A 26,917-nucleotide genomic window follows, 5' to 3' on the forward strand; every position below is an offset into this window, starting at 1 on the left:
CTGCGCGTGCTGACGTGCCTTGTCAGTGTGTGAGGGGAAGTTCACCTGGCTGTATCTGATGGAGACCAGACAACAAGGTGAGTCCACGTTTAAAAAACGTTGTTTTTACGTCTCCAGGCAGAAGTTAGAGGAGGAAGTGAGCGTCTCTGGTGCTTCTCTGCTGTTTTCTGTTGATCTGATAAAGAGCTGAGCTGCACACGTCACTGTGTGAAGGGTTGAAGGAGTGAATGGTATTAATCTGAAAATGCTGTCAAGTCACAACAACAGTGGAGGAGTGAATACATGGAGCCTGGTCCTTGATTTAATGCAGTTTGTGCCTTTAAATGACTGTTTGAACTGCTGTGTGTCATTTGTTGTGCTGCACAATGTTTATATTTTGCAAACTGCTCATTCATAATTACTGTACGCTGCTTTATTTATTTCTTTTTTATTTGTGGTGAGTGCTGCCTCAAGAAATACACAAACAAATATCCTCAGTCATGCACACAGACAGTGGGCCGGTGTGCTGCAGGTTTGTGTTACTGTTTATTCAAGACATCATGGAAACTCCAGACCAAAGTGAGCCTCGGAGCTGGATACTGTTTCCTGCCTCAGAGGCTGTCTGCTGGTTTTAATGCATGAGCCTTCAGGTACGTCTGGTATTTATAGGAGATCAGCAGCAGAGTGCCAGTTTTCTGTTGGTCTCTGAAATCAGTCTAATCGCCCCTTACGTACACATACTTTATGCAATAACACAGATATTAGTGAGAGCTTGAGTCCAAGATGTGTTTGTTTTTATATAAAACAACAAGTGAGCGCCTTCTCACCAGGTGCTGGGTCAAAATCACTGCTACAGATGTTTTTTATTACAGTTTGTTTCATAAAACATCAATAATTTGATTTATTCATAAAAGATTCTGTGAAATCTACAATTTGATGATGTTTATCTTTGTGTCCCGTTCATATCTGGCTTTGAATGACGTGGGAAGACATTTTAATCAGAAGAGAAAGCTCTTCATTGACTGATTTTCTATGCCTGCACAAACTAAATAAACAAACTCTGTTTTCATTTCTGAGCGAACAAACTGACCTTAAAGGACAACACAGTTTCATACTGTTTTACTTTTGTTTATATGTGGCGGACCCTGCCACCTTTCTAGCTTCATACAGTGTTCTGCGGACCTTATTTTCCTCTGAGAACAGCTTGTTTATTATTGAAAAGATAAATATTTCTGAGTTTATATTATAATATTGAAATTCTGAGCTACACGGTGCAACTTTTAATAAAAGCTGTGATATTTCTGCACGTGTAATATTTGAGGATTCGTATTACTTTTTTTATCGAGCCCATGTTTATGACGAAATGGGGAAATGAAATGAAAGTTAAAAGTGAGACATGAGCTAATCAAGCAGGGCAATGACTCCTTCATCTGTGCGGTCAGTGGGATAAAGGTAGCGTTTGTTTATGCAGGTAGTTCGTCGCATTCCTTTGCATGACAGCGTTCCTGTGGCCAACTGGGAGTCAGCAGGGCAAAAAAACTTTATTATGAAACTTTATAAACATTTACATTTGTTATCTCCCACAAAAAAAACATCCCATAGATTTTATAATCCATCTATTTAGTGTTTTAAAGATACCAAGATACAGTATGAGCGGTATTTTTGGAGTTTCGGCCTCACTGCAGGCAGCTTGGCCTCCAGTTTAGCTTCAATTGATTTTGCAGCCATATGACCATCCCCAGGCCTCTGATTTAGCGTAGCCACATGACCAGCGGGCCAAATAGAAGTCTTGTGACTGGAGGTATTCCACCCCAGGAAGAAGGGAAGGGGGGAGAGAAACAGAAAGGAGAGTGCTAAAATGTATATCAGTCAAATATTGTCCATAAGTTATCAAAAGAAGTGTTTTGGTACATGCAGCAAGAAAATGAGTGTTTCTTGACTGATATTGTCTTCGAGCGTCTCCCCCCACCTCATGTTAATGTTTTCCATGGAAATCTGTGGCTTTTTCTTCCCTGAAAGGAGCAGTTCACCAGTCAGTCTGACCACAAGTCAAACCAGAAGGAAATCACAACACTGGGTGCCCGTGCTTGCTCCGCATCTTCCTGGAAGAAGTGCGAGAGTGTATGGCGTAATGACATTTCGTCAGCAATACGAGAACTTTGATTGCTCAATCATCTCATTGTTACAGATTTGCTGACCGACGGGCTTTTTTTTTAAATAGCAAGAATCAGGAAAATCCTGTTTAAACTGCTGCAAGAAGTTCAGCTCCGTGCCACAGAGAGTGAAAAGTCAGAGTTCCTGTTCCTGTGCAAATGCAGACTCAGATAAGCGTCATAACAGACCTCACTGTTATCAAGTTACCGACAGGACCTGGGATGGACACTGGAGAAACACCTAATCTCCCCAAGTGGGATGATGTGTGAGTGTGTGTTTGTTCATGTGCATTATAACCTCGTTTTCTTGTCTGCTCTCGCCCTGCTGCCTTGCTCGGCTGCAGAGTTGTACTCTAGTGTTCTGAGTGATGCGGTGGTGGACTGGGGCAGCATGGGTCCCGGAGAGGAATGGGTTAACTCAGCCAAACACGAGGGAGAGCAGGGTAAGACTCGACTCTCCCAGATAGAAGAAAAAGAAACATAAGTCCACGCTGAATCACAGGGTGGAAAATTCAGATCGCATCACGAGAGGTGACGTCAAAGTGCGTTCACTCTGCGTGTGACATCAGCTGTCCACCTGAAGTGACATCACTGACTCAGAGGAAGTGCAGCACGTTTGAGCAATGAAATGTAGAGATCAGTGCAGCAACAGTTTTCTTACTGATGTGATTCAGTGTGGATTTAACTAGTAATAGTCAGGAGAGTGGGTGAGTGTGGTCTGAGTTGGTACCGTACATTGTTTGAGTTGACTTGCAGATTGCATTTTGTCCAAGGCATTTTTGCTTGACACTAAAGATATTCAATGCTCAAAATAGTTTCTGTTTATTGGCTAATTGACGAGCCTACCTATGTCAGCTTTACTCTGAAAGGGTTAGGGTCGGCTTTTACCAAAAAACAAACAATCTAAATACAATATACTCCGTTAATGGCACATAATTTAAAGCTGGGGTTGATAAGATTGTGGAAACCAGCAAAAGTAAGCTAATTTTTGAAAGTCCATCTGAAAAATCCCACCTCAGGCCTCCCTTTAGAGCCACTAACACACACCGCCTGACCACACTGTTAGATAAATGCACTACACAGACTGTCCTGTGGCCACCTGGGATGTATTAAGTTAATCTAATAAATTTAAGGCTAATAAATACATAAAGAAACAAATCTGTGAAATGACCACAATCATGTAAACACATGCAAAATAGGCGTCATGAAGGTACCTCCATCCAAAAAGGCTACGGAGCGCAACAGCTACTCAGGATGTGTGCTTTATGCTAACATTAGCAAACGAAGGACGCTATTTCTGCCGCCACGGCTCTGTTTAACTCAGGGTCTGTTTGCTTTATGCTAATGTTAGCCGCTACAGGGTGTGTTGCTGTCGCAGCGGCGTTTGTTTTGGGCTCAGGGGCTGTGTGCTTTGTGGTACGCTGTTAGCAGCTAAGTCAAGAGAATTCCTACAAATATAACTTTGAGAATAACTTACCGACCCAAGTTTTAACTGTTTAGGATTTTAAAGTACAATTTCACATGAAGGATGCTTTACTAATAAATCTGAACATAGACAAATTAGTTTGCTTAAACTGTCAGATGATATAAGAGATATAAAGGCCCCTACTGACACCCACTTCCTGCCCTCTATACAAGGTATAAGTACCCTGAAGAAGTTTCTATCAAGTCCAACATGTTATACTGGAATAATTCTTAATATGTATCAGTTTTTGATGCTGTGATTTATCAAAACCTTAATATAATTCTGCATTATATTATTACAGTTTGAAGTAAAACAATCTGAAGGTCTTAAAATTAGATTTTGACACGAGCTCCTTCCACCAGGCAGCCTGTAAACAGATTATAATGCAGGACTGCCTCGCTTGATTTTGTAATTTAGTGCCACATATTGTAGCTGTGGGAGTTAATAGTTGTTGTTTTTTCTCAGCACCAGATGATTTATTGAATAACTTACCAGCAGCTGAGACTTTCAGTTAACAGAAACTTCCTTTACACTAAAATGTAACGGCCAGTTTCAGTTGGCTCATGATCAGACTCTGCATTTTTTTTTGTCAGCTAAGCAAAAACGTCATTAAAAGCAGACACGCGACTTGCGACATAGGATGAATCAAGCACTGTGTTTGTCTAAGAAGCTGAAATATGTTCAACTGTTTCCTCACTCAGGTTTGAATGAGGGTATGTTTTACTCCTCTGTGGAGGAATCCGTTAAAAGGAGCTCACATGGTGAATTGCCTCCCGCGTCCCAAAATGGGGGAAATCTGACAGAATGGGGTAAAACTTCACCGTCAGGGGACGAACAGCAGGGTCAGACATCGATGTCCCACTCTGACAACTGGGTCATGTCCACCACTTGGGATATGCAACTTGACAGCACAGGTGAAGAGGGATGTAGACTAGAGCCTGTAGAGTAGACAATCTTTCACTTTGGTTGAACATTTACTTCACATCCTTACTGATCTCTGTGGGAACCCACAGCCACACTGGGGCTGTAAATGCCACTGAGGCCACTGAGGTCGAGTCTTTTGTATTTTATCTGATAATTCGGGGAATGAGGTACTCAGGCTGTGGCTGTAAGCCGTGCAGTCCTTGTGTAACCAAAGGTTGATCTGTGCCAAGGTTGCAACTCCCCACCGATCCTGTTGGTGATATTAATGAACAGGATCTCAAGGTTCAGTCAGGTCAGAGTTTCGGGTTTGGGGACCTAAGACTAGCATTTCTGCTTTTGGAAGATGAAGTGGTTCTGTTGGCTTTATCGGACCATGATATTCAGTATACACTGGGGGGTTTGCAACCGAGAGCGAAGCAGCCAGGATGAGAGTCAGCACCTCCAAGTCGGACACCATGGTTCTCTGTCGCAAAAAGTGGATTGGTCAAGTTCAAGTACCCAGATCTTGCTGGAGGAAAAGTATATCTCATCTGGCCTAAGAACACCTTTTGATCCCCTAAAAGTAGCTGGAAAATGTTGCTGGGGAAAGGGGATATCTCGAGTATCTTGGATGGATCGATACAGGTTCTGTGTCACCTACCTTCAGTGCTGATTGACTGAATCATTGTATATGTTCAACCAAAGTGAAATGTTGCCTTAAAACATAGTAAAAAGTTGCACCAGTAACATAGACGAGCACGTTTTAAAGCAATGTAGATGACAAATTACATTAAGAAGAATTAGTGTTCTTGTTTAAAATGAAAAAAAGCACATAGCTGCAGATAAGCTTTTGGTAAAGTTGCCTGCTACATTGCTCTCAAATGTTGCCTTTGTAACACCACCTAAGAATTCCCGTTGATCCAACCCCCCTATTTTAGTAGAGACCTTCGGACCTTAGCTGACTTTGTATCGAACCCGTTTCATGCAGTGAACCATGACTGTGACAGTTTACTCACAAGTCTCAGCATTCTTCACATTCCAGAGAATTGGTGTGCCACAGCAGTGTATCATTACCAACATAAAACTGAGTGTGATGTCATTTGAAATTTGCCCATAAGATCTCTGTCTCATAGAAAATGGCACCGCACCATCCATTAGTGTTGATAACACAAAAAGCAGCTCAAACACTGTGGCTTTTGTTTCCATGACAAACTGTAAAACATGTGAGTCTCTCTAACTTTTCTTATGTAGGTCTACATCTATAAGACACTTAAAGAAACAGCCATGAAACACTGACGAAAATGCCTTCACCTATCTCCATTTTTTCTTTAGATTACCAAGTACTATGTTAGCTAAAAAGAAACTTAACTAAAAGAAAGGGTTTGGACCTGCCTTAGCTTAAAAGAAACCTGCCTTAGCTAAGGAAACCCATGTTAGTGGTTAGCCAAACAAAAACCTGCCTTAGCTACAAAGAAGTCTGTACAGGTTGTTATTTTTTAGCTAGGGCAGATTTCCTTTTAAACAAGCTTTATCTGCGTCAGGTGACTTTTTAGCTAATGCAAGTTTCCCGTTGAGCTAATTAAAAGAAAACCTGCCTGAGCTACAAAGAAGTCTGCACAGGTTTCTTTGTAGCGAAGGCAGGTTTCCTTTAAACTAGCTTAACGGAAACTTACATTAGCTAAAAAATAACCTTCCATAGATTTAAATAAACCTGCGTTAGCTCAAAGGAAACCCGCTTTGGCAAAAAGAAACCGTCTGCAACATGGCAAAATGCTAATTATCTTGAATAGCCTACCTGTATGTGAAATTGAGCGTCAATATGGTCACTCGTTTTTAGGAAGTTGCATGGATCTCTTTTTTGCATTTTAGTGTTCCATGTTTATTATAATTATAATTAATGAAACACTTAATGTTAATTGCCCTCCTCTAATGGACTAAAAATTACTCATATCAGTGCTCTGTCTGGCATTTAAAGGTCTTCTCTCGGCTTCGTGAACAGAAACAGCTTGGTCTGACTCCTCTATTCACTAGACAGACATGAAACGCTTCCATTTCAGCCACAGGGGTTTAAAAACTGTGATTGCCCTGCTGCTGTGTGATGTAGGCAGAAATAGCTCCCTACTATAGAAAAGGCCTGTCTTGTATTGATGCATGCTGTGCTTGAGTTTAGTGCTGTGAGCTACACTTTTGTGTGTGATTGCTGCATGTAGTGCCTCGTCGCTTCGAACCTTTGATTTAAAAGCACTTAACTGTTGCTACTTTACTCTGCAGACGTAATACCAGTTTTTATTTGTCACTATCTACTTCACTAACTCTCCCCTGACTTGTGCTATAATGCTGCCATAAGAGAGAGGACACCTCACTGCAGGTACAGTAATCCTTTTTGATTTCCATTCTGTCAAATCTGTGTTTTTAGATGCAGTTAACATGCAAAACGTTCACAGGTCCGCCACAAATACAGTGACATAAGTACCTACATTTGTACTTCTCGTTTTGTGTACAACGGTCCTTTTGTTTTCTGGTGCTGTGTTGTACCTGTATGTCCTGATTTGCCCTCCTGCAACAATAGACCATATTCACACGGCGGCTATTTTCCTGTCATGTCACGCTCAGGGTTGGAAGCTCGAACGCTGGGATTATTTATACCACTGTGTCGTACGTCGCAAATTGTATAAACGTAGGAAATCTGACAAATCATTATATGTTTTCACTTTCGGGCTGAAGTAAATGTTCATATATAGAATTACTTTAGCTACGTTGACGTTAGCCATGAAGCGGTTGAGTGCTAACGTTAGCTGTTGCTCGACGGTAGCTATGGATTATCAAATGTAGTGTTTTACCTTGAAATATGGCTGATGTCCCTACACATTTTCACTAATCGTCTTTTCAGCTGCTGATCGATCAGGAAAAGGTGAAACGATAACAATTTGTCACATTCCTTACATTTATAGGACTTGCAAGCGAGAACACAGCTTGCACCCTGAGCATGATGTCAGAGGAAAATGGCCGCTGTGTGAATATGGGCTAAAGGATAATCAGACGTAAACAGTTTCTTTTGTAAATCAGTTGTTGTCGTCTTATTAATAATCCCGTCACTGTTGGCTCCTGATTTTATTCGGCTTGGCAGAAATTTTCAAGCTTTCGAGAAAAAAAAAAAACATTCTGAAACTTAAAGATACGTTTAGTGTGTTTCTGCAGCATCATCTTGTATAAGAGTCATCTGGTGCCAGTAAGATGACAGTGTGTTTAATCTCCAGCTCTGCCTAATGCAAATCTTCATTCATAGAGACAGTTTGCATTTCGTGGTGTATTCTGTGCTGCATATCTGCTTGAATAGATATGTATTTATGCCAACTGTCATACTACTTTTCTTTTAATTGGGAACAGTTGCCATGGAAACACATCATTTGTTTATTGTTTGTTTTGCTTAATAAGTAAAACACCCCTGATTTGTGTGCCTTGGAAACCATTCAAGTCCAATAGAGTTGGACTTTAAATTCAATCTGGCTTCAGAAACAGCATTGTGTTTGTTTGTTTGTTTGTGTGTGTGTGTGTGTGTGTGTGTGTGTGTGTGTGTGTGTGTGTGTGCGTGTGGGTCAGTCTGTAGTGTCCATCAGCAGAGTTAAAGCAAGATAATCCATGTCAGTTAATCCAGATTAGATCGCCACAGGCCGCAGCCACAGATTACATAACAGTTGGACAAAGTCAGACATGCAGACAGACAGACAGATGGACGAACGTGTGGACTCAGACATATGGAGTGTCCGAGAAAGTTTGCAACACAGACAGAACAACAACATAGGCAAAATAACTCAGATACATATTGAAATACAGGATTTTAAGTAATAGAAACAAAACAGTAAAGGTCAGAGACATTTATTTCCTCTGAAGGCCTTTGACGTTTCATTCAAAGGTTATACATTCTCGATATAATTGATGGAATAAAGGAAATATCTCGAGGCCAAAATCAAATTATTACTTTCATTCACACATCTTATTTCCTGTCTCCTCTCCTCTGTTTGTGCGTCTCCATCACTGTTTTTTTAACATTCAGGTTTTCTGGACTCGGAGCCCCTGAGGGAGGCCGATGAAGATTATGTCTCTGAAGTCAACTTAAACAACTCCATGATGACGGAGGAGGAGCGAGAGGAGATCCATCAAGAACTAGCCAAAGTATGTTCCCACATGCACGTCCTCAAGCTTCAAAACAACAAGTGTTGATATAACGAGGACAGTGATGGGACGAATGCCTGTTGAGTAGCTGTTTTTGTCTTGTTTGCGTCCAGCTGGAAGAGGAGATCAGCACGCTGAAGCAGGTTCTGTCGTCTAAAGAGAAGCAGCAAGCAGACCTCAGACAGAAACTGGGCATCTCTCCCCTGAGCGAGCTCAAAAACAACTTCAGCAGAGGCTGGCACGACGTGCAGACCTCCACGGCGTGAGTTTGCACATTTTAGTAGCGTTAAAGGGAAGTGTGTAAAGTTTGTGTTTGTGTTTGTGCCCGAAGCACATAACTGAATGGCTTTCTCCTGTTTGCTGTCAACATAGATGCCCTTTACAGGACTCACACACACAAAGACAAGTTGATATTGCACCATACTCCAAACTGAGTATCTGTTATAAACACTGATATCACAAAAACCCAATTAAAAAGACATAATCCTCTGCTCCTGGCTGCACAGCATGTGTGTGTTTGTTGTGCTCAGTTTAACAGACATCATAAACCTGATTAAAAACACATCAAATGGCTACATGGTGCTGAAGGCTATTGTCCACAGCTGAACGTCCTCTCCAGCCACTGGAAGTGATAATAATCTTCACCAGCAGCGACAGCGTTAGCTGGTAATGTTTTCACTTTGTGAGTCAGTGTGTGTCATCATGGCAAAGTGTGGTCCTGGAGCCACCTGTTGTAGCGGGAACTAGGATAGTAGCCGTTTTTGAGTATTAAGATGTTTATACGTCCATCAGTCACAACCGCGCAAGCTTTAAGAAACTTCCCAGGTGTGTAGTTGAGATCAAAATGAAGGCCGACTTCGAAGATTGGCATGGTCCGAGTAAGGGGGCTGAAATTATCACCTTTGACCATCCTGGCCCACATTTGTCAATAAGATGGGTGCGGTTCGACCCATGAGTACTGAGTATTCATGTGATAATGCAGTAACGACTACTGAGTACTCATGGCTAGGAACGTGAACATGTTGATGGACGTCTCTAGTTGATATTTTGTGTCATTGATTCATCCGATCAAATTTGTCTGGATTTTGGGGAATAACGGGAAGTTTGCCCTAGTAAAAGTCTTTTGATAGTGGATTTATTCATTAAAGAATACCAATACTAGATCTTGTGTTCTAGTTGAAAGTATGCTCATTTAATTTAGTTGTATGCCCCACATTCAGCAGAGCACTCTTCCATCACATGAACAGATAATTTGCCAGCAGCCCATTTAACAGGAATTCAGAAAAATTGCAACCCTTCCCATGCACAGTGAATTCTTCTATCACATGAGCAGCACAACATACTGCCAGCACTCCTACAGTCTGAGCCTGTCTGTCTTGTTTTGATTATATTACTGGAGTAAATATATATTTTATATTTTTCTTCATGATAATTCAGTTAAAAAGAAAGAAGCACTGAGCAAAGTACACGTTTTTAACTTAGCTGTTAGCATGTGGGATGTATCTTCAGTTTGAGATTCATTCTTTATTGTAAAACATTTATTTTATAAATTAGTTGTTCACTTTAAATTCTTAATTTGCACAAGATAAATACAGTCTGAGCAAATAACACCAATATTTCCACTTTATTGCCATTATTTCCCATATATTCCTGTTAATTCCTATGGAAAACTTCCACCTTAACTATAACAATAACATCTTACAGTGTTGCCTGATTATTCAGATAAAATAACCAGTTTTTTCCTGCATTATCAGGAGTGAAACACGTCTCTATTGCTCCTCTAAACCAGAAAAGGACTTGTTGGAAGAGTTACATGTTTTTATCTTTAACTGTCTCGAGAAATGACTCAATTTCCTCACCAGCCTGTGAGCTCTTACCCAAACACCAAGAGACAGTGAAGAGCAAGTGGATATTCTCTGCAGGCCTCCCTTCTTATCTAGTTACACTTCAACCTGAAGATCAGTTTACACACACAGCCGCCGTCCTCATGTATAATGAACAAGTGTGACCTCAGGAGAATAAGAGCATAGAGATTTGTAAACTGTAAAGTTTGATAAAGTACAGTCTGGTGCAGAGAAGAGCTTGTTGCGTATTGTAAATATTTATCTGTACACAGAAGTGGCATCAGTTAGTAGGAGAGGGAAGCTTTTGTTCATTGGTTTGGAGATTGAGGAAGTTATTTGTCATTTATTTATTCTTTTGTTTCATCTTTGCAAGGGAAGTTTAGCACATGCTTGTTGTTTTGGGAACGAAACAACAAGCATCGCTTCCGAAGTCAAATAAACTCATTGTCCTAAAAACATAAATTGTGTTTGTATTTTTACAATAAAGTGACGTTGATCAGTATTTGCACACATAAACTTGCAGTGTATCCTGTACGGAGGTTTATGTGGGGAGAGATTGAAAGGCCAGGCTGGTTAAAACAGACAATGACAGGACAGTTGATGTGGGTTTTATTGCCTGTGATTAGTAAAGATTAATGGGAACAATCATGTCAGGCCAGATCACCGAGAGGCCCTTTGATCTGATGATCCCATTTGTTCTGTCTGTGTCCGACTCATGCATGTATGAATATTGTATTAATGACATATTCTTTGTGTCGCAGCTTTAAGAAGACGTCAGAGACGCTGTCCACAGCTGGACAGAAAACCTCAGCAGCCTTCAGCACGCTGGGCAGCGCCATCACCAGGAAGTTCGGGGACATGAGGTACAAAACGATGTCAGATCTTTATATCTCGTGTCAGCAGTCTTGTCTGTGTTTACTGACGATATATCATGCAAATAGTGTAGTGAAGCTGGGATTGTGTCTCTCGCAGCCATGGTTACCCATCATAAAGGCCCATCATCAGCACATTTGCATATCGAAACCTATCACAACGCAGCCCGCCCACTCCCCACTGATGCATCTCCACTTTCATCCAATTCACCAGTTTTATTTGTGCCATCCATCCCCGTCTCTCTCTCAGAGTTTTTTGACTCTTGCTCTATCCAGCTCAGGGGGGAAGTTCGAGATTATGTAAGCCCACATTAAGCTGCTTTCTGTGGGGAGCTCAAGGGCCCCGGAGGCAACGTCTGTCCTCCTCAGTCACTGTCTTTTCCTCTTGTGCTGTCTCTTTGCCTCCCCGTCACTCCGCGTTGCTCTGTTTGAGACGTCTGTGAGCCTCCATTGTTCTGCGTGTAAATAAATAGAGCGCTTGTGTTTGTGTGACGACAAGAGAGAGCGACAGCATGTGGGCCGGTGTGACTTCATGTATGTGCAGGAGAAAGGAGCAAGAAAAACTGACTTTTGAAAAATACCATATCTTGTGGAGTCTGCAATGTGTTGACAGTGGCTGTGTTGTAAAGACAAATGTGGTATTTGTATTTCTGGATACACTGCAGCTTATTGTGTGCAGAGAGGAAACAATGCATTATCTCTGATTATTCCAGCATGACTGGTCTAGAGTTACTGTTCCCTCGGAGGTACGTTCCTGCAGTGTGTGGCTCACAGTGTGCATAGTTTTACACAGTAAGCATGTTTTGTTTTTGGGTTTTTTTGCCGTGGATGTGTTTAAAGAGTGTTCTTACACGTCATTCTGTCCTGTAAGTCAGAAATATTTAACCATTTTCTAACAGACTTTTTCTCAACAGTTGGATTCTCCAGGGATACAGCATATCACAATTTATTTGTATCTGCCTAGCTCGTCATTGTATGTCGTTTTGTTGACATTGAGTCAGTTAGACTGATTAAAAATTCGTTATAATAATTCTCATTATATGAGCAACACAAGAAAACCTCTTAGAATTATGATTTAGTTGATTTTAAAGTTAAATTCTTACATATTGCTCCTTTAAAGAGGACATGAGCTATTTATCTGATATAATATACAGAACAAGGTAACAGAAAAGCTGACTTTCATCTGAAAAAATCCAATTTTGCTGTGTTTCTGCCATCAAATCAGCCATAAATATATAAAATATTTGTTGTTTTGGTGCAGTTAAACACCAGAATTTCCTCTCTTGAGCTGTGTTTCTTTGCCACCACTGTCAATTCTTCTCTTTCAACAACTAACACTAAGTCTTTATTCTTGTATCTGCTTTATTCTTGCGTGTGTATGGAGGACTGTAACCGTCAAAATAAAAGAAATAAACACATAAATAAATGGCTAAATACATTAATTAACAGACCAATTAAAACATAAATGTCAATTTATGCCACATTTTATAAACAAATAAATGTATATGGGTCGATGTAGTGACCCAGTGAATTTTTTTGTGTGTTCTTATGGTTCAGTTGAATTTAAAAAGGTTAAAATTAGAAAATAAACGTACAAATTACTTGCATACATTCTCTTTTTGAAGACCTCATCTAACATTCTGGATTTAATCAATTTTCAGAGAATATTCAGGGGATAATGGCAAAAATGTCAATGAGGTGTAACCATAAAAACTTCGTACCAAATAGTTTAACTTGTTCAAAAAAGGTGAAATTCTCAATAAAACACCCTATCAACTAGTTTGGCATAATCTTACATTTGTGTTGTTTAATAATGACTAAAATAAATGGAACAACATTGTTCTGAATATTATAATTAATTTGGGGAATTGTGTCTGTCCAACGTTTTGTCCAACTACGTTGCCCTGAGACCAGAAAAATACAACTTCTGCCCTGAGACCAGAAAAAAACAACTTCTGCCCTCAGACCAGGAGGGATTCACCTGCCCTCAGACAACTTCTGCCCTGAGACCAGGAGGGATTCACCTGCCCTCAGACAACTTCTGCCCTGAGACCAGGAGGGATTCACCTGCCCTCAGACAAAGTTGTGGGAAACAATGGTCTCTGCCCTGAGACCAGATGAGACTAAACAGCCATGAGGAAAATCCTACAAAACAACTTCTGCCCTGAGACCAGGAGAGATTCACCTGCCCTCAGACAGCTTCTGCCCTGAGACCAGGAGGGATTCACCTGCCCTCAGACAACTTCTGCCCTGAGACCAGGAGAGATTCACCTGCCCTCAGACAACTTCTGCCCTGAGACCAGGAGGAATTCACCTGCCCTCAGACAAAGTTGTGGGAAACAATGGTCTCTGCCCTGAGACCAGATGAGACTAAACAGCCATGAGGAAAATCCTACAAAACAACTTCTGCCCTGAGACCAGGAGAGATTCATCTGCCCTCAGACAGCTTCTGCCCTGAGACCAGGAGGGATTCACCTGCCCTCAAACAACTTCTGCCCTGAGACCAGGAGGGATTCACCTGCCCTCAGACAACTTCTGCCCTGAGACCAGGAAGGATTCACCTGCCCTCAGACAAAGTTGTGGGAAACAATGGTCTCTGCCCTGAGACCAGATGAGACTAAACAGCCATGAGGAAAATCCTACAAAACAACTTCTGCCCTGAGACCAGGAGAGATTCACCTGCCCTCAGACAGCTTCTGCCCTGAGACCAGGAGGGATTCACCTGCCCTTAGACAACTTCTGCCCTGAGACCAGGAGGGATTCACCTGCCCTCAGACAACTTCTGCCCTGAGACCTGGAGGGATTCACCTGCCCTCAGACAACTTCTGACCTGAGACCAGGAGAGATTCACCTGCCCTCAGACAACTTCTGCCCTGAGACCAGAAAAATATGACTTCTGCCCTGAGACCAGGAGGGATTCACCTGCCCTCAGACAACTTCTGCCCTGAGACCAGGAGGGATTCACCTGCCCTCAGACAACTTCTGCCCTGACACCAGGAGAGATTCACCTGCCCTCAGACAACTTCTGCCCTGAGACCAGAAAAATACGACTTCTGCCCTGAGACCAGGAGGGATTCACCTGCCCTCAGACAACTTCTGCCCTGAGACCAGGAGAGATTCACCTGCCCTCAGACAACTTCTGCCCTGAGACCAGGAGGAATTCACCTGCCCTCAGACAAAGTTGTGGGAAACAATGGTCTCTGCCCTGAGACCAGATGAGACTAAACAGCCATGAGGAAAATCCTACAAAACAACTTCTGCCCTGAGACCAGGAGAGATTCACCTGCCCTCAGACAACTTCTGCCCTGAGACCAGGAGGGATTCACCTGGCCTCAGACAAAGTTGTGGGAAACAATGGTCTCTGCCCTGAGACCAGATGAGACTAAACAGCCATGAGGAAAATCCTACCAAACAACTTCTGCTCTGAGACCAGGAGAGATTCATCTGCCCTCAGACAGCTTCTGCCCTCAGACCAGGAGGGATTCACCTGCCCTCAGACAACTTCTGCCCTGAGACCAGGAGGGATTCACCTGCCCTCAGACAACTTCTGCCCTGAGACCAGGAGGGATTCACCTGCCCTCAGACAAAGTTGTGGGAAACAATGGTCTCTGCCCTGAGACCAGATGAGACTAAACAGCCATGAGGAAAATCCTACAAAACAACTTCTGCCCTGAGACCAGGAGAGATTCACCTGCCCTCAGAGGCAGATTCACCTGCCCTCAGACAACTTCTGCCCTGAGACCAGGAAGGATTCACCTGCCCTCAGACAACTTCTGCCCTGAGACCAGGAGGGATTCACCTGCCCTCAGACAACTTCTGCCCTGAGACCAGAAAAATATGACTTCTGCCCTGAGACCAGGAGGGATTCACCTGCCCTCAGACAACTTCTGCCCTGAGACCAGGAGAGATTCACCTGCCCTCAGACAACTTCTGCCCTGAGACCAGAAAAATACGACTTCTGCCCTGAGACCAGGAGGGATTCACCTGCCCTCAGACAACTTCTGCCCTGAGACCAGGAGGGATTCACCTGCCCTCAGACAAAGTTGTGGGAAACAATGGTCTCTGCCCTGAGACCAGATGAGACTAAACAGCCATGAGGAAAATCCTACAAAACAACTTCTGCCCTGAGACCAGGAGGGATTCACCTGTCCTCAGACAACTTCTGCCCTGAGACCAGGAGAGATTCACCTGCCCTCAGACAACTTCTGCCCTGAGACCAGGAGGGATTCACCTGTCCTCAGACAACTTCTGCCCTGAGACCAGGAGAGATTCACCTGCCCTCAGACAACTTCTGCCCTGAGACCAGGAGGGATTCACCTGCCCTCAGACAACTTCTGCCCTGAGACCAGGAGAGATTCACCTGCCCTCAGACAACTTCTGCCCTGAGACCAGAAAAATATGACTTCTGCCCTGAGACCAGGAGGGATTCACCTGCCCTCAGACAACTTCTGCCCTGAGACCAGGAGGGATTCACCTGCCCTCAGACAACTTCTGCCCTGACACCAGGAGAGATTCACCTGCCCTCAGACAACTTCTGCCCTGAGACCAGAAAAATACGACTTCTGCCCTGAGACCAGGAGGGATTCACCTGCCCTCAGACAACTTCTGCCCTGAGACCAGGAGAGATTCACCTGCCCTCAGACAACTTCTGCCCTGAGACCAGGAGGAATTCACCTGCCCTCAGACAAAGTTGTGGGAAACAATGGTCTCTGCCCTGAGACCAGATGAGACTAAACAGCCATGAGGAAAATCCTACAAAACAACTTCTGCCCTGAGACCAGGAGAGATTCACCTGCCCTCAGACAACTTCTGCCCTGAGACCAGGAGGGATTCACCTGGCCTCAGACAAAGTTGTGGGAAACAATGGTCTCTGCCCTGAGACCAGATGAGACTAAACAGCCATGAGGAAAATCCTACCAAACAACTTCTGCTCTGAGACCAGGAGAGATTCATCTGCCCTCAGACAGCTTCTGCCCTCAGACCAGGAGGGATTCACCTGCCCTCAGACAACTTCTGCCCTGAGACCAGGAGGGATTCACCTGCCCTCAGACAAAGTTGTGGGAAACAATGGTCTCTGCCCTGAGACCAGATGAGACTAAACAGCCATGAGGAAAATCCTACAAAACAACTTCTGCCCTGAGACCAGGAGAGATTCACCTGCCCTCAGACAACTTCTGCCCTGAGACCAGGAGGGATTCACCTGCCCTCAGACAAAGTTGTGGGAAACAATGGTCTCTGCCCTGAGACCAGATGAGACTAAACAGCCATGAGGAAAATCCTACAAAACAACTTCTGCCCTGAGACCAGGAGAGATTCACCTGCCCTCAGACAGCTTCTGCCCTGAGACCAGGAGGGATTCACCTGTCCTCAGACAACTTCTGCCCTGAGACCAGAAAAATATGACTTCTGCCCTGAGACCAGGAGGGATTCACCTGCCCTCAGACAACTTCTGCCCTGAGACCAGGAGGGATTCACCTGCCCTCAGACAACTTCTGCCCTGAGACCAGGAGAGATTCACCTGCCCTCAGACAACTTCTGCCCTGAGACCAGAAAAATACGACTTCTGCCCTGAGACCAGGAGGGATTCACCTGCCCTCAGACAAAGTTGTGGGAAACAATGGTCTCTGCCCTGAGACCAGATGAGACTAAACAGCCATGAGGAAAATCCTACAAAACAACTTCTGCCCTGAGACCAGGAGAGATTCACCTGCCCTCAGACAGCTTCTGCCCTGAGACCAGGAGGGATTCACCTGCCCTCAGACAACTTCTGCCCTGAGACCAGGAGGGATTCACCTGCCCTCAGACAACTTCTGCCCTGAGACCAGGAGAGATTCACCTGCCCTCAGACAACTTCTGCCCTGAGACCAGGAGGGATTCACCTGCCCTCAGACAAAGTTGTGGGAAACAATGGTCTCTGCCCTGAGACCAGATGAGACTAAACAGCCATGAGGAAAATCCTACAAAACAACTTCTGCCCTGAGACCAGGAGAGATTCACCTGCCCTCAGACAGCTTCTGCCCTGAGACCAGGAGGGATTCACCTGCCCTCAGACAACTTCTGCCCTGAGACCAGGAGAGATTCACCTGCCCTCAGACAACTTCTGCCCTGAGACCAGGAGGGATTCACCTGCCCTCAGACAACTTCTGCCCTGAGACCTGGAGGGATTCACCTGCCCTCAGACAACTTCTGCCCTGAGACCAGAAAAATATGACTTCTGCCCTGAGACCAGGAGGGATTCACCTGCCCTCAGACAACTTCTGCCCTGAGACCAGAAAAATATGACTTCTGCCCTGAGACCAGGAGGGATTCACCTGTCCTCAGACAACTTCTGCCCTGAGACCAGGAGAGATTCACCTGCCCTCAGACAACTTCTGCCCTGAGACCAGGAGGGATTCACCTGCCCTCAGACAACTTCTGCCCTGAGACCTGGAGGGATTCACCTGCCCTCAGACAACTTCTGCCCTGAGACCAGAAAAATATGACTTCTGCCCTGAGACCAGGAGGGATTCACCTGCCCTCAGACAACTTCTGCCCTGAGACCAGGAGGGATTCACCTGCCCTCAGACAACTTCTGCCCTGACACCAGGAGAGATTCACCTGCCCTCAGACAACTTCTGCCCTGAGACCAGAAAAATACGACTTCTGCCCTGAGACCAGGAGGGATTCACCTGCCCTCAGACAACTTCTGCCCTGAGACCAGGAGAGATTCACCTGCCCTCAGACAACTTCTGCCCTGAGACCAGGAGGAATTCACCTGCCCTCAGACAAAGTTGTGGGAAACAATGGTCTCTGCCCTGAGACCAGATGAGACTAAACAGCCATGAGGAAAATCCTACAAAACAACTTCTGCCCTGAGACCAGGAGAGATTCACCTGCCCTCAGACAACTTCTGCCCTGAGACCAGGAGGGATTCACCTGCCCTCAGACAAAGTTGTGGGAAACAATGGTCTCTGCCCTGAGACCAGATGAGACTAAACAGCCATGAGGAAAATCCTACAAAACAACTTCTGCCCTGAGACCAGGAGAGATTCACCTGCCCTCAGACAGCTTCTGCCCTGAGACCAGGAGGGATTCACCTGTCCTCAGACAACTTCTGCCCTGAGACCAGGAGGGATTCACCTGCCCTCAGACAACTTCTGCCCTGAGACCAGGAGGGATTCACCTGCCCTCAGACAACTTCTGCCCTGAGACCAGGAGGGATTCACCTGTCCTCAGACAACTTCTGCCCTGAGACCAGGAGAGATTCACCTGCCCTCAGACAACTTCTGCCCTGAGACCAGAAAAATATGACTTCTGCCCTGAGACCAGGAGGGATTCACCTGCCCTCAGACAACTTCTGCCCTGAGACCAGGAGGGATTCACCTGCCCTCAGACAACTTCTGCCCTGAGACCAGGAGGGATTCACCTGCCCTCAGACAAAGTTGTGGGAAACAATGGTCTCTGCCCTGAGACCAGATGAGACTAAACAGCCATGAGGAAAATCCTACAAAACAACTTCTGCCCTGAGACCAGGAGAGATTCACCTGCCCTCAGACAGCTTCTGCCCTGAGACCAGGAGGGATTCACCTGCCCTCAGACAACTTCTGCCCTGAGACCAGGAGGGATTCACCTGCCCTCAGACAACTTCTGCCCTGAGACCAGGAGAGATTCACCTGCCCTCAGACAACTTCTGCCCTGAGACCAGAAAAATATGACTTCTGCCCTGAGACCAGGAGGGATTCACCTGCCCTCAGACAACTTCTGCCCTGAGACCAGGAGGGATTCACCTGCCCTCAGACAACTTCTGCCCTGAGACCAGGAGAGATTCACCTGCCCTCAGACAACTTCTGCCCTGAGACCAGAAAAATACGACTTCTGCCCTGAGACCAGGAGGGATTCACCTGCCCTCAGACAAAGTTGTGGGAAACAATGGTCTCTGCCCTGAGACCAGATGAGACTAAACAGCCATGAGGAAAATCCTACAAAACAACTTCTGCCCTGAGACCAGGAGAGATTCACCTGCCCTCAGACAGCTTCTGCCCTGAGACCAGGAGGGATTCACCTGCCCTCAGACAACTTCTGCCCTGAGACCAGGAGGGATTCACCTGCCCTCAGACAACTTCTGCCCTGAGACCAGGAGAGATTCACCTGCCCTCAGACAACTTCTGCCCTGAGACCAGGAGGGATTCACCTGCCCTCAGACAAAGTTGTGGGAAACAATGGTCTCTGCCCTGAGACCAGATGAGACTAAACAGCCATGAGGAAAATCCTACAAAACAACTTCTGCCCTGAGACCAGGAGAGATTCACCTGCCCTCAGACAGCTTCTGCCCTGAGACCAGGAGGGATTCACCTGCCCTCAGACAACTTCTGCCCTGAGACCAGAAAAATATGACTTCTGCCCTGAGACCAGGAGGGATTCACCTGCCCTCAGACAACTTCTGCCCTGAGACCAGAAAAATATGACTTCTGCCCTGAGACCAGGAGGGATTCACCTGTCCTCAGACAACTTCTGCCCTGAGACCAGGAGAGATTCACCTGCCCTCAGACAACTTCTGCCCTGAGACCAGAAAAATACGACTTCTGCCCTGAGACCAGGAGGGATTCACCTGCCCTCAGACAACTTCTGCCCTGAGACCAGGAGGGATTCACCTGCCCTCAGACAACTTCTGCCCTGAGACCAGGAGAGATTCACCTGCCCTCAGACAACTTCTGCCCTGAGACCAGGAGGGATTCACCTGTCCTCAGACAACTTCTGCCCTGAGACCAGGAGAGATTCACCTGCCCTCAGACAACTTCTGCCCTGAGACCAGAAAAATACGACTTCTGCCCTGAGACCAGGAGGGATTCACCTGCCCTCAGACAACTTCTGCCCTGAGACCAGGAGGGATTCACCTGCCCTCAGACAACTTCTGCCCTGAGACCAGGAGAGATTCACCTGCCCTCAGACAACTTCTGCCCTGAGACCAGGAGGGATTCACCTGTCCTCAGACAACTTCTGCCCTGAGACCAGGAGAGATTCACCTGCCCTCAGACAACTTCTGCCCTGAGACCAGAAAAATACGACTTCTGCCCTGAGACCAGGAGGGATTCACCTGCCCTCAGACAACTTCTGCCCTGAGACCAGGAGGGATTCACCTGCCCTCAGACAACTTCTGCCCTGAGACCAGGAGAGATTCACCTGCCCTCAGACAACTTCTGCCCTGAGACCAGGAGGGATTCACCTGTCCTCAGACAACTTCTGCCCTGAGACCAGGAGAGATTCACCTGCCCTCAGACAACTTCTGCCCTGAGACCAGAAAAATATGACTTCTGCCCTGAGACCAGGAGGGATTCACCTGCCCTCAGACAACTTCTGCCCTGAGACCAGGAGGGATTCACCTGCCCTCAGACAACTTCTGCCCTGAGACCAGGAGAGATTCACCTGCCCTCAGACAACTTCTGCCCTGAGACCAGAAAAATACGACTTCTGCCCTGAGACCAGGAGGGATTCACCTGCCCTCAGACAACTTCTGCCCTGAGACCAGGAGGGATTCACCTGCCCTCAGACAAAGTTGTGGGAAACAATGGTCTCTGCCCTGAGACCAGATGAGACTAAACAGCCATGAGGAAAATCCTACAAAACAACTTCTGCCCTGAGACCAGGAGAGATTCACCTGCCCTCAGACAGCTTCTGCCCTCAGACCAGGAGGGATTCACCTGCCCTCAGACAACTTCTGCCCTGAGACCAGAAAAATATGACTTCTGCCCTGAGACCAGGAGGGATTCACCTGCCCTCAGACAACTTCTGCCCTGAGACCAGGAGGGATTCACCTGCCCTCAGACAACTTCTGCCCTGAGACCAGGAGAGATTCACCTGCCCTCAGACAACTTCTGCCCTGAGACCAGGAGGGATTCACCTGCCCTCAGACAACTTCTGCCCTGAGACCAGAAAAATATGACTTCTGCCCTGAGACCAGGAGGGATTCACCTGCCCTCAGACAACTTCTGCCCTGAGACCAGGAGGGATTCACCTGCCCTCAGACAACTTCTGCCCTGAGACCAGGAGGGATTCACCTGCCCTCAGACAGCTTCTGCCCTGAGACCAGGAGGGATTCACCTGCCCTCAGACAACTTCTGCCCTGAGACCAGGAGGGATTCACCTGCCCTCAGACCAGGAGGGATTCACCTGCCCTCAGACAGCTTCTGCCCTGAGACCAGGAGAGATTCACCTGCCCTCAGACAACTTCTGCACAGGGGCAATCAGTCTTACCTTTCGTAAAAAATAGTTCAAATGCTATTTCAAATGACATGAAACCAACATAAATACATAAGATACATTTTAGCAAACCTGATGCAAGCTTTTAAAACAATTTTTGAAAACATTTTTGAACTGCTCATAATGCAAACCCTTATTTGTCACTGACCCATATATCTATTTTTAATACACTAAAAAGTGATTTCCCTGAAACATTGACATTATGAATTTCAATTACATAAATTACAAATAGGATTTCCATATAATTCAATTACATAAGTTCTTGTTATACATAAGAGTAATCCATATGTAATGCATTACTTTCTAGTATTATACTTGAAAAACTGCATGACGTTGAGACATTAACAGACTTTTAAAGTTGTTTAATTAATGATTTGTATGATTAAAATATGTTGCATTAAATGATATACTTAAAGTTGAACGTAAGAAATCTTATATGTAATTGAAATACATAAAGGAATTACATAAATTCAATGTTTGATGGAATTTATTTTTGGCAAATTTATTTCATGAGCTATTCATTTTTTATTTCGAACAATCAAGTCCTCCATATGTGTGTGTGTGCTCACATAGATATTTTGTTTGGTCATCACTGACCCTCTATAAATTGACTTACGTTTCCTTTAGATGTGTTGAGTGTGGATAAGATTGTGTTTTTGTGTGTTTTTGATGTTTAACTTCAGTGGTTTTGTCAGTGAGTCGTGTAGATGAGATGTAGTTCAGTACAATCTGGTTCCACTTCCTTCATGTGTACTTCCCTGAACAGATATTACCTTACCTCAAATATTAATACCTTTCAAAGTAAAATTGTTTGCATAAAGCATACATGTTCTAGCAAAGTGTACGAGTGTGACTGTAAAAGCCTGTGTCTTTACAATGTTCTCCGTCTTCCTCCATGCCTCCCAAGATCCAACTCTATAGGGTAAGAACCACACAGCTCTCGTTTGTTCCAGACTGAGAAGTCAGAGGCAGCGAGTCTTAACTCAGTAGATCTGAGTCAGATCAGCTGATAGCGCTAACTGGTTGGTACAGTCTGGACTCGTACAGTCAGCTGAGACTGCTGCTGCCATGTCGTACTCAGTCAGGCGCTTCTTGTCTCAGCTCAGGATCACATCGAATTGATTGATGAGTCAGGTGAACAAGGTGTCACGAAGTAGCTAATACAGTCCATGCTGAGACTGATTGAAGATAATTCAGGCATCTACCTTTGAGCACTGACTGATTTTATTGAGCAGATGGTTGAAGATTAAATTAATTGTGAGTCGCAGCCTTGATGATGTAACACCATAGATTTTATACTATCAAAATAAAACATGTATTTCTCCAGCTGACTCTACGGCCAATGCAGCTCTGGCTTTGTTTCAGTGTGTGTTTGTGTGTTTGTGACCTTTGCTAACCATTAACTCCTCTCTCACAACACGCTTCTCTGAGGACAGCTACTCTATCAGACACTCTATGAGCATGCCCACCATGAGGTAACGACACTGTGCTCGCTCTGCTTTTGTGTGTCAGAGAGTCAAGTTGTGTGTGTTTTTCTTATCTTTATGTGATGTCATCTTTTAGACTCAACATTCCACCTTACTCTCGTTTTAATAAGTGAATGAAACAGCGCTCAAACACCCGGTACATGACGAGAGCACAGTGTTTAATGTGTTTGTTAAGTCAGCGGCTGAGTGCTGATAACTTAAATCCGATACGAAGATGCTAAGATGTTTTTCAAATGGTATTGACACCTGTTTATACCCCGCACTGATGTTCCCAGAGTGTTTTAGAAAAATACAAATAATGTTATGCAGTTGTTCTGAAATGTGTTTTCCTTCTTTTCTTTACAGAAACTCTCCAAGCTTCAAGTCTTTTGAGGAGAAAGTTGAGAACACAGTGACCACTATAAAGGTAAACAGTGTGTGTGTGTGTGTGTGTGTGTGTGTGTGACGGCTTCAAAATACTGTCAATTATTTCAAGACTAGAGAATCAATGTTGTTTGTTTACTAGAAAACCGATGCACCACGTAGCTGAAATTCTTTTCTAATCATGTTATTTCAAATTGTAAACATCTCATTCAACTTAATGCAAGTTTGATGCTTTTCATATAACACCACTGCTGACAACAGTGTTAGTTGGAGACCTGATTTACCAGTTGGGCGGCAGATTGAAGAAAATGATGGATCGGTTTACCCAAAACTAGCCATTAGTCTGAATGGAGGTGATTTATTTCTTTGTTATTCTGTTTTTCTCCGGGGATTAGGTTTATCAGGAAAGCAACACAGTACCTAAAAATAAGAACAGCTGAAACGTCAGATAAGTCAGACCACTGTGCTTAACTATTTATCTTTACATGTTACAGTTACGGCTGAAAAACTAAAAAACCAGAACCAAAAGGAAGCCGATTTCATATTCAGTAACTGACTTACTGACAGTCACACTAATTAATACCACATGCTTTGTTTGGTAGTAAGCTGTGACAGTCAGGATTGTGCCTGTGAACGTTATAAGATGTCAGTGAAGCAGCGAGAACACAACACTATAATCTGGGTGTAATTGCTGGCTTACACTGTGACTCCTTCAGCCTGCCGGTTATTTATATTCACACTGATCCCGATGCAGCCTGAGCAGGAGCGCCCTCTCACCCTTTGTCTTTACTTTTGAGATAGCCACTGTGATTGGTAGAAGAAGGTTTTCAGATCCTTTACTTCAGTAAAAGTGCGAATACCACATTCAAAACCTTACTTACCATAATTGAGTACTGAGTACAATTTAAAACGTTTACCCAAGTACTGTTTCACCTTTCACCTCTACCAAAGTAATATTTTAACATAATATCTTTACTGTTGAGTGACTTTTGGTTACTTTTTTACACCACTGTTAATATCATTTCAAGGTTAACTGGGCAACCTCTTTAGAAAATCAAACACTGGGTAAATACACACTGTCGAGTCCGGTTACTTTGCAGCTTTAGTTACCTTTTTTTAAAAAAAGAAACATTACTCTCTTCCTCTTCTGTACTCAGATGGGGGAAGTCTTTGAAAAAGTCTGCCACCTTGAGTCGATTCTGCAGCACAACAACAGCAACCATGTAAAGATCTATAAAGTGAAGGCAGCACGTTATGTTGATAGATTTTTTTTCCCTACATTTCCACAGACAAAGGTTGGCACTACAGAGACCAGAGGCAGCTTCGAGGATGTCCTCTCCTCGGCAGCGAACGCCAGCTCTCAGGACACGCCCACCAACGACTTGACGGACAGCTCCGAGAGGCCGTGTTAGAGCACCACGAGGCAGAACTTCAACCAGGAACTCTTGTCGCTGCTGCATCTCAGCACATATCTACTCGAGGCTCTGACTGAAATGTTGCTTTAATTCGATCGCACGTGTTACAAACAATCCCGTGTATGTGATTAACTCTCCTAACACTTGGCTGGAAGTCCCTGCAAAACCTAAACACTCTGATTTTTTTAGAAAATTTAAACCATTTCTTGTTGGGACCAAATTTACCCTAAATATTCTCATGCAGTAGTCGTCTGCCTTTGTTTTATAAGATCAAGACAGCTGTAGCTTTTTGTGGAAGCGCAGATTGTTGTTGGATCCGATGGGGTTGACGGGGAGAAGAAGCGATGCCTTTATGAGAAAATAATGAAATGAAAGGAGGATGAGCAGATTCTTAGAAACCAAAGCCGAGTATTTCTTCCTTCTCATGGTTTTTCCTCATTAACCCGTCATCAAGATGGGGAAACTCAACAAATCACAGCCGGAGTTCCTCACAAACAAAATAAAGAGATTAAATGTTCTTTCTGTTGCTCTGTAGAAACATCCACTACCAAAAAATACAAAACTGCATGTTTGTGTTTCATTAAAAAAAAAAAGAAAAAAAAAAGAAAAACATTTATGTTACATTTTTAACTACCTTAGTGCGTTTTACTAAAAGAAATGTCTGCCACTGACAGTTTGGGTTCGGGCCTATCTGAATGCTGGATCATAACACACACACGTTTTACCCTGAAGTCACACGAAACACTGCAACTTGACAGTAAACAATTGATTAATAAATGGTTTATAAGGCATTTCATTGTATTTTAACCGTGAAATAACTATCAACTGAAGCTTACTTGACTATAAATTTAGAAATTTAACGTTGATTAATGATGGTTTTTACTGAGCGGTAACATTAAATCTGATGCTGGAGATTGAAAAACAGCAGCGGTTGCATTGTTTTACCTCGTAAAAGGTCAATAATATAACTTTCAAGTTTTGTAACTTGGACATCTAGAATCAGCGGATTTGTCGGAGCATCATCCGTCTCGTTAATAATGCATTTTGGTAGTAGGATTATTGAATTTAATGTCATTTTAAACATCGACGGCCACATTTCCACATTGTCAGACCAGTACGGAAGAATAAGTGAGCAGTAGATTATATACAAGGCCTTATAATTGTAATATATCCCTAGATTTATACAGTATCGCTACTGACTTTGACATGTTTCCTTTGATATTGTCAATACATTGTTTCCATGTTAATTTAAGATCAGTCACAACCTCGATATTCAATAATAATGATGCAGATTTTTGATTTGATATCCCCACTCAATGTATTTTCTGATACAAGCTGTATAATATTGATATAACATCATCATGCTGTAGATGTTGTACTATCCTTTACTGTAATGACCCTGAATTCCAAGAATTGCTGTTACTCATATTTTTAACTTCCTTTTGCAGAACTTACTTGTTTAACACTGAAAGAAATTCTGGACTGAGTTTTTACTTCTTATCTAAGAAAAGGTTGGTGCCACAAAAGATTAAAAATCCTTTGTTTTCTTTTTAACTCTTCAAGTATGGTGTCTTTGGCCGCTGCATGACCTTGTCATCACATAACGTTCTGTTTTTGATATTTAATCTGTTTTGTGTTTCATTTTTCTGAAACTTCTGACTCGATTTTCTTTGCTGTGGTTTGATGAGACGCCTCCGGATCATTTCCTGTTCAGTTCAGTCTGTCCGTGAAATGTATTTATTAAAATTCACGTCATAATTCAAGTGCTGAGATAAATCAAGTGCTGATACATCTTTTGTAGCAGGAAAAGGTTGTCAGCTCTGACCTAAATAACTGAGGAAATGCATGTTCTCTCATTGGACAATGAATTACAGTATATTTCACGTGTTTTCACCAGTTAAAAGACCTTTTTACGAACTCCATAACCTTCAGCCCAAAGACCTAACTGTGACATTCAAATAAAATAACATTGTGTCTAACATGTCCATCTGTATTCATACAATTAATTACACACCATTATCAATAAC

General features: G+C 43.9%; 1 protein-coding gene across 3 annotated transcripts; it reads left to right on the forward strand.

Moving 5' to 3' along the window:
- Positions 1-26,873, forward strand: tpd52l1 (tpd52 like 1). Of its 3 annotated transcripts, XM_084378092.1 has the most exons (9): positions 41-77; positions 6,848-6,868; positions 8,555-8,673; positions 8,787-8,935; positions 11,279-11,380; positions 22,533-22,547; positions 23,062-23,100; positions 23,458-23,518; positions 24,765-26,873. In XM_084378092.1, the coding sequence occupies exons 1-9, from the start codon at positions 59-61 to the stop codon at positions 24,885-24,887; spliced, it is 648 nt and encodes a 215-aa protein (XP_084234218.1). In that variant the 5' UTR covers positions 41-58; the 3' UTR covers positions 24,888-26,873. The 3 variants fall into 3 exon arrangements, with proteins under 3 accessions (XP_084234219.1, XP_084234218.1, XP_084234220.1); XM_084378093.1 differs by lacking the exon at positions 6,848-6,868 and having other exon boundaries at positions 1-77; XM_084378094.1 differs by lacking the exons at positions 22,533-22,547; positions 23,062-23,100.
- Positions 26,874-26,917: the final 44 nt, after the last annotated feature.

Source organism: Pagrus pagrus, assembly GCF_965226575.1.
Source record: "Pagrus pagrus genome assembly, chromosome: 16".
NCBI lineage: Eukaryota > Metazoa > Chordata > Actinopteri > Spariformes > Sparidae > Pagrus > Pagrus pagrus.